This window comes from Phascolarctos cinereus, unplaced genomic scaffold, assembly GCF_003287225.1.
Source record: "Phascolarctos cinereus isolate Bilbo 61053 unplaced genomic scaffold, phaCin_HiC Scaffold_3;HRSCAF=262, whole genome shotgun sequence".
Lineage (NCBI taxonomy): Eukaryota > Metazoa > Chordata > Mammalia > Diprotodontia > Phascolarctidae > Phascolarctos > Phascolarctos cinereus.
This window is the reverse complement of record NW_027555736.1, coordinates 165,398,164-165,407,215: the sequence shown is the minus strand read 5'-3', so window position 1 is coordinate 165,407,215 and position 9,052 is coordinate 165,398,164. Positions and strand designations below refer to the sequence as shown.

General features: G+C 36.8%; 1 protein-coding gene across 1 annotated transcript in view; it reads right to left on the bottom strand.

The window, feature by feature from the left end:
• Positions 1 to 683: 683 nt before the first annotated feature.
• Positions 684 to 9,052, bottom strand: part of CEP152 (centrosomal protein 152) — a 92,500-nt gene continuing 84,131 nt past the window's right edge. The window contains 5 exon segments of the mRNA XM_020977134.2: positions 684 to 2,013; positions 2,269 to 2,372; positions 2,616 to 2,772; positions 4,408 to 4,511; positions 5,918 to 6,011. Of these exon segments, the coding sequence (XP_020832793.1) occupies positions 1,028 to 2,013; positions 2,269 to 2,372; positions 2,616 to 2,772; positions 4,408 to 4,511; positions 5,918 to 6,011 (1,445 nt within the window). The 3' untranslated portion in view covers positions 684 to 1,027.

Genomic DNA, 9,052 nt, shown 5'->3' with positions numbered 1-9,052 from the left:
CTGCTTTCACCTGCATCAATCTATAATTTTTAACTTTTAAAGAGATTCATTTGGGCATAACACTGTTTAGGTGGTTATTTATCCCTGTGGCCTTTCCTCACTTTACATTTCTCATTCTCAATTCATGGCATGAATGAACTATGTAGCACTTATAGAGAAACAGAATAAAATTAACTAGTTCACACACAAAGGCAGAACACAGTCTATTAACCTCTATTGAAACACGAGTAACATCCAATGAAATAATGCTGACTTGCATACACATCATCCTCAGAAGAGAAAGTAAGTGAAGCAATGACATTGACGGAGAACGTTTTTTTTCCCCCTGTGGGTACTATAAGAGCCGTGAAATTATGCAAATATCAATTTGAAAACTTAAGTGACACTTTAAATAATAAAACCAATAAAAAATTGTACTTTGTGACATATGTAGCACATGCTTGGGAAAAAAAAAACCTTTTTTTTTCCTACTTGAAACAAAAATGCCATTTTTGAGTTTACATTTTCCAGGGAAAACCATTCCCACAGCAAGCCTATAACCATGTAAAAGTTCAATCAGTATTAAAATTAAATTTTGCCTCCCATATTTACAAATGATTAAGTTTATATTAGACTCTTCAAGAAAACTTTCAACCATGATGCTAAACATTTCTACTACAGTAAGAATTACAAAATAATTTATAACAATTCTAATGGGGCCATATATAGTTTTATTTAAATATATAATAATTTAACACAGCACAGCAAACTAATTTATAGGTATAAAAATAGATTCTATTTAGCAATCAAAAATAAACACTACATAAAAAGACCAAAACATACACAACCATAAAATTTGGAAGATTAAGGCAACATAAATATTTCAAGTAATTTTATGAGATTACTTTACTCATGTTAACAGTCAGTCAGATGTTATCAAAACATCCCAAAATAGACAGAGCTCACATTTTTTTTTCAGTACAAATTTTCCCTTTCAGTTCTCTTTTAAATATATTAGTGTATCTTCTTAATCACTGTACAAGAACAATTAATCTAGATTGGCCATTGGGCTGTCAAAGCCACTGTCCTGTTGACTACTTTGGGGAGCCATTAATAATTTTCTTGAATGCTGATGATAAGCTGAAGAATGAACTGCACTGTTCAGTTTTTTGAAGTCTGATTTCAGTACATCAGAGTTGGGATGAGATGCATGCCCAGGAGGCTTATTTACCTGCTCTGTCTGGGTTCGTTTGTCTTCTTTTTTGACAACATGAATGTGGTCATTTTGACATAAGAACTGTCTACAAAGTTTATTGGCTTTTCCCTCTGTATCAGAAAGACAAGTATTTGTTGGAAACTGCATGAAGGAAACTGATTCTATTTGTTTATCCAGGATCCCTTGTTGCAAAGGGAATAAAAACGATGTGTCACTGCTATGTAAGGCTTCAGGAGTTACACTTTTTGAACTCCAGTCGAGAGAGTCACCGGGACCTTCTCTATCCTTTACTGGCGTTTCTTGAATATTAAAATCCAGACTTTTCTCAGCTATGACCTGCTGACAACACTCAGTCTGTGAATTACATTTACGTTCTTTTAAAATGCGCTTTTCTTTCAGGCTCTGAAATGTTACATGACTAGATCCTGTGTCAGAAAGGCCAGAAGTCTGAGTAGATGTGTGTGTGTTTTCAAACTGCATGTGAGGGCCAGTGTTGCTTCCTCCACCTTCCCCAGGAACAAACTCAGGATGCACATTTCTTGGCAAATCATCTTGCCGTTTGCATGCAGTCACACTGCTCACAATGCCTGAAGATGCTTCTCTGAAAGCAACATGCTTTGTTTCCATGTATTCTGCATCTTCTAATCGTTGTCTTAAGTTACAAGGTAAACGCTTCTGAAGGACTTGCTCGCCGCCTTCCTTGGTGATATTATTCCTGCTGCTTGATTTGTTTTCCATATGGCTTCCCCTACTCTGATTCATGTAATTTCTCTTTGATTGTTCAATTCCAGGCAGTAGCTCAGACGATCGAGGTACTGCTAACAAAGTACAAGGAAAGAAAACAGAAAATTAGAGGAAATGCTGAAAACAAAAACAATCCTTTCAAGTATTTTAGAAAACTTTACCTACCAATGCTAGAAATTCTTAGGTTGTGTTTATAAATCGCCAGTTAAACATCACAAATAAACTTGCCCTCCCTTTGCCCTTGTTTTATAAGGCAGAAACTAAATCTCTAAAGGAGTGGGAAGGGTAGGAAAAAAACAAACTACTGAAGTGATTCATTTTTCACATACCCAATGGTGAATTTTTGATCTGGGCTCTATTAATAATAGGCGTTTCCAGCACGTTAGCCATTGTAGCAAGCTTGCTAGCAGCATTCATGATCTTTTTCTCAGCCCTATGGGGAATTTCAGAATATTAAATCAACATAGTTCAGAGAAAAAACAAGTTTCTCTACCCCTAGGCTTTCTATTATCCAATTCCCCTAGCCAGTTTTTAGAGCAACACAGCCATAAGTTTCTTTCACCCCAAAGTCATGTAAAAACACTTAATTTTGCAACTTGGAAAAATGGCTGAATAATCACATGATGTTCCAGCTCTCTCAATGCAACAAAACTGTGCTTATTTACTCTGGACTCACCCTTCCTGCCTTCCATCATCCTGCAAAAGTTGGTGCAGGCAAACCAGGTAGTATTTGCGCATCCTCCGAGCAGTCTCTTGACGTTCTTTAAATAGTTCTGCTTTTAGCAACTCAGCTGCTCTCTCTTTACTTCCCTGTATATATCGAATCATATCACCTACAACACATGAGGTAAAAAATGTACAGGGCATTTATTTTTTAATAGAATGTCCCAGAGGGAGAAGGGACATAGATATACCAGGGCTATTTTCTAACCAAAAAAAAAAGGGGGGGGACCAATAGGGAATATTAAAACAGTGCTGTTTTAAACAATGTCATAGAATATTAAGGATTTCCTTTCAGTAGGATTTAAAGAGAAACTATTATATATTCCACTGAAATGATGATGGTCATATATGGTGAGAAAAATGGAGTGTTCCCTGATGAAAAATCTGTCATGTTCTAAAAAAAATCTCAGGCAAGAAAATACCATATATATGAGATACAGAAATTCCACAACAGTGATGAATATTTAAAAACATTTCAACTTCATATCATGATCTATATTAAGGGAGAGGAAGGAAAACTGGAAAAAGGAGAGAAATGTTGACAGACAGACTGACATTCAGAAGTAAAAAGAAGGACAGCTCAGAAAGACTCGTCCCTTGCAGGGATGTGATGGAACTTGGACTGTGACTGTCACTGAAGTGCTAATTAGCAATTCACAGGGTCACAGACTTCGTGGAGAAGCTGATGTCTGGAGAGGTGAAAGAAGGGGGTTTGGGCCCATGTCTTTTGGCTCCAAGTTTAGGGCTTTGTGACCCTGACACATCTCTGTGTGGTCTCAGTGACCTGTGTGCTTCCTTATCTGTAAAACAGGAGGGTTGGACTCAATGCATTCTAAGGTATGTTTGAATTGGACAGTAAATTGGACAGAAAGGGAGATCTAAGAGAAGGGAAGGAGTTATTGTGAACCAGACCCATCAAGGCCAGGGCTAGATCCTGTTTAAAAAAATTCCTCATACCTGTTCTACCAGGACTATCATGTTTATACAGCACTTATAACCTCAAAGCATCTACGATGTAGAATAAAAATTGAAGAATTATCATATTTAATTAAAATTATGTGGGACTTAACGATGCATGAATCCCCACGTGACAATCAACCAACCAACCAACAAGCATTTATTAAGCATCTCCTCTATGCTAAGCACTATGGAACACAAGGACAGAAATGAAACTGGCCCTGACCTCAAGGAGCTACACATAAGTTTACACAGAAGATAGATGAAATAAATACTAGGAAATCTGTGAGAAGCAGCTTGAAGTGACAGGGAACAGGAAAGACTTCATGTATAAAATGGTGCTTAGGCTGAATTTTGAAGGAGGAAGTACATTCTAATCTAGACATAGGTTAGAGACATGTCAGGACCTAACACGTGGTTATTTAATTTCTGCTGCTTCTTCAGTCCTAATCCCTTGGGCTTTTAACAACTGGTCCTAGTTTTCCCCTTTTAATTATTTAATTTGTAATATAGTCAAAGTACTATTACAATATTACCCCACTCACAGTCAAATGATTGTCGACTATAATACAAGAACAATCCCAGCTTTCTATCACTTCCAAAAATGTATAGAGAATATCTAGAAAAGGCATCACCATTCTCTGATATGTGAGTTTTTCACAAATTTCTAATGTCTAGGTATTGAACTTATGAGAGCTAGAAGATCCCCAGATGAGGTCTTACAATACCTTAAGATGATTGTTTTGACTCTGTACAGATTTGGTTGCATAAATTCTATAGGAACTCACTTTTGATTTTTTTTACAGCGTTAATATAATGTCCACGAAGTTCTTCTAAGCCCTTTCCGTTGCATATCAGGCAGCTATGGTCAATAGCACCTTCTGAAAATGATCTAAAAACAAACCAAGGGTTAAAAGTTCAATTCAACATAGATTTATTAAATACCTACACTATGTGCCAGACACTGTGCACTGTGCTAGATGCTGTGGAGTTAAAGGAAAAAAAAACAAAAACAAAAACAGAATAGTCCCTGCATTCAAGAAGCTTACAGTATATAGTGGGGAAACAACATATACATAAATACAAACTATAGGGGAAATAATACATACATAAATACAAACTATGCATAAAATAAAGACCAAGTAATTTTGGGAGGGAATAGAGAACACTCGTAGCTGGGGGAATCAGAAATGGGCTAAGAGTAGGAAGTAAGATTTGAGCTAAGCCTTGTTGAGAGCTAAGTCCTCTAAGAGGCACAGGTAAGGGGCGAGAGCATTCCAAGCATGGGGAAACAACCTATATAAAAGCATAGAGGATGTGGAATGTCAGGTATGAAGAACATCAAGTAGGTTGGTTTGTCTAGAATACGGGTATGCTGAAGGGAGAATAATGGGAAACCAATCTAGAAAAATAGGTCAGATACAGATTGTAAAAGACTTTAAATGACAGGAGTTCAGATTTTATTCTACAGGCAACCAGCAGTCACTGAAACTTCTTAAGCAGGGGAGTGACATGGCCAGACCAATGCTTTAGTAATAACACAAGCTTGGCAGCAATGGATGGAGACAAGGCTACAAATCAGGAAACTATTACACTACTCTAGGCAAGCAGTAATAGGCTGAATTAGGGTAGTAGCCATGTGACTGAAAGGGACTGATGTTAGCAATGTTGAGGAGATAAATTGATCAAACCTGGCAAGTCCTTGTATATGGGAGTCAGAGGAGGGAAAAGAAAGAAAAAGCGTAGCAGATAACTCTTAAGTCTGTACACCTCAGTAACTGGAAGGCTGGCAGTGCCCTCAAAAGAAACAAGGAAGTGAGGAAGAAGTATGGGTTTTCTGGAAAAGATGAGTTCTGTTTTGGATGTGCTGAGTTTGACACGTCTGTGGGAAATCCAGGTGGAGATGTCGAGGTGAGGATAGAGATTAAGCTATGATATACGCATCTCAGACATATCTGCATAGAGATGATCATCAAACCCAAGGAAGCTAATGGTATCAACAATACAGAGAAGAGAAGAAGCGAGGCCTACAACAAAAGCCTGGTCTACACCTGTGCACGGGGGCAGACTATGGATGGTGATCCAACAAAGGAAGGAGCTGTCAGTGAAATGAGAACCACATAAGAGCGGTGCCAAGAAAACTCAGGGTTAAGCACTACAGAGAATTCAAGAAAGATAAACACTGAGAAATGGCCACTGGATTTAACAACTGAAGATTACACAAAAACAAACAGATCTCAAATGATTAATCTCATCTGGAAAACAAATCAAGTGTTCCTTTAAAATGGAAACAGTCACCTTGGTGGTATGCTAAGTGCTCTCAGTTCTTCCAATTTCATCTTCATCTCATTGTTTTCCTCCATTAATTCTTCAACAACTCTACTGTTTTCTTCTGCAAAATAAAAGTTTGTAATTTTTGACCACATGCAAATCTTTAGAAAGAAAGCTATATGATTTTTTGTTATTCTCACTCCAGAATGATTACTCCCTTGGCTTTATTTTCTCAGCACATAAAAACTATACTGCACCACTATGTATTTACTTGTATGTTATCTAAGAATTGTCCTCTGTTTCACAGAATGACAAAGAACACATCACAACCAGGAGGGTCTTCAGAGCTTATGTAATCCAGTCCTCTGATTTTTCAGAGAAAAAAAAAAACAGGCCCAGAAATGTTAAGTAATTTATCCCAAGAGTCACACATTGCTAGTTAGTGGTAAAACTGGGACTCGGACCTAGTTACTCCAACTCTCTACAGTGCTCCACACTGTTGACCTCTCTTCTCATCCTAGATGCTTTCTTTTCCCTAGATTACTGTGACATTGCTCGGCTGTATTTCTTCTTCTGGTGTGGTTGCCTTCTCTCATCCTTTAGCCAGAAGGGAGCTTGCTCACTGCTCCGAACACCTATGTGTATGGGGTATTTACAAAGATTTATGAATAAAAAGCTGCACGTGGCATGTACATGCTCTCCCTGAGCTTATCTTGTCCTTAGATGTTTTTATGACTCACTGAATGCTACCAAATCACAGAACAGTAAAATGAAATCTAGACTAGGAATCAATAGACATGGATTCTAGCTCTGCTCCTGACTAGTTGTGGGAATGTAGATAAGTCACAAACACTCTGGGCCTCAGTGACCTCTTATATAAAATGAGGGACTTAAATGAGAAGATCTCAAAGATCCATTCCAGTTAAAATATACTAGGAACTCTATGAAAATATTTGGAAAGAGGAATTACAGAAACAAACAAACAAACAAAACCCCCCCAAACCACACCAATGCAATACTACTGAATAGTCTTAAGACTAGTAATCAAAGCACTAGGGTTCTGGTCTTGGCTCTATTATCAACTTGGGTGGCCTAAAAGGGAGGGTTGATTTTTCTGACTTATTCTTTGTTCATGTATTAAACTAGGTAACAATCTCAAAAGGGAATTGTACCAAATGACTACTTCATGATTACAATGTGAAATATAAAATATTATTATTGAATAGCAACAGTAACCAACAGCTCTTGCCATATGTTGTGTACAGTATTTTCCTTGTGTAATTTACTTGGTTTACATAATTTCACAATAACATTTTCATGTAGATATGTATAAGGCTTGTATAAGCATTCCATTTGTTCTTCTGGCCACCATTCCACTAATGAGCTAAAATAAATGCAGACACAAGGGTAGTTTTAATTCTGAAAAAAAAAATCATCTGACTTTGAAATTCTATCCAATGCTTTCTTATTTTCAAGTAGTTATCTATCTTTAACATTTCTCTGTAAGCAGTGGCTAGTGGTATAGCACTTTTCTGTCCTTCCCCTGGACTTTCTTTAAATTCCTTCTTTTGAGGACATAGGGAAATTTAAAAGGAGATGCCAGGGAATAGAATTTCCTTATGCTTTTATATTTTGAGTATTTCACTGCATGGAGGCATATACATTGCTAAAAAAAAAAAATCTTGTTTATGTAGAACAGAAGAATTCATGACCAAACAAGAGATAGAGAACATTATGAAATGCAAAATGGACAATTTTGATTACATTAAATTAAAAAGTTTCTGCACAAACAAAGCCAATGCAACCAAGATTAGGAGGGAAGCAGAAAACTGGGAAAGAATTTTTACAACCAGTGTCTCTGATAAGGGCCTCATTTCTAAAATATATAGAGAACTAAGTCAAATTTTTAAGAATACAAGACATTCCCCAATTGATCAATGGTCAAAGGACATGAACAGGTAGTTTTCAGAGGAAGAAATTAAAGCTACCTATAGTCATATGAAAAAATGCTCTAAATCACTATTGATTAGAGAAATGCAAATCAAAACAACTCTGAGGTACCAAATCACACCTATCAGACTGGCCAACATGACAAAACAGGAAAATGATAAATGTTGGACAAGATGTGGGAAAATTGGAACATTAATGCATTGTTGGTGGAGTTGTGAAATGATCATTATGGAGAGCAATTTAGAACTATGCCCAAAGGGCTATAAAAATGTGCATACCCTTTGACCCAGCAATAGCACTTCTAGGGCTGTATCCCAAAGAGATCATACAAATGGGGAAAGGACCCACATGTACGAAAATATGTACCTCTTTCTGTGGTGGCAAAGAATTGGAAATTGAGGGAATGCCTATCAGTTGGGGAATGGCTGAATAAGTTATGATATACGAACATAATGGGATAGTGTTGTGCTATAAGAAATGATGAGCAAGTGGACTTCAGAAAAACCTGGAAAGACTTGTGTGAATTGATGCTGAGTGAAGTGAGCAGAACCAGGAGAATGTTGTACACAGTAACAGCCATGTTATGCGATGACTGACTTTGATAGACTTAGCTCTTCTCAGCAATGCAAGGATCTAAGACATCTCCAAAAGTCTCATGACAGAAAATGCCATTCATAGCCAAAGAAAGAACTATGGAGTTTGAATGCAGATCGAAGCATACTATTTGCTATTTTTTTTCTTGTTTTGTTTTGTTTCTTCTTTCTTGTGGTTCCTCCTATTGGTTCTTCTTTATAACATGATTAATGTGAAAATATGTTTAATAGGAATGTATATGTAGAGTCTGTATCAGATTGCATGTCATCTTGGAGAAGGAGGTAGAGAAAATTTAAAACTCAAAAGCTTATAGAAATGAATGCTGAAAACTAAAAATAAATAAATTAATTAAAAAAGTAAACAAAACAAAAATCTTGGTGTTTTCCTTTTGGGATAATATAGAAAAAAGTTTCTTTTGGTTGCCTTGATGAAGCTGGTTAATACAGATGGGAGACTTCTGAAATTTTTCTGGCATTCAAAGAAGCCAAGTGATGCAAGGGTTAAAGAGTTGAATTTGGAGTTAGGAAGACTTGCATTCTTTTTTTTTTTTGGTCACTTTGGTCACTTATTCACAAGTGACTGTGGACGACAAATCACTCCTCATTCTCAGAGCTTCAG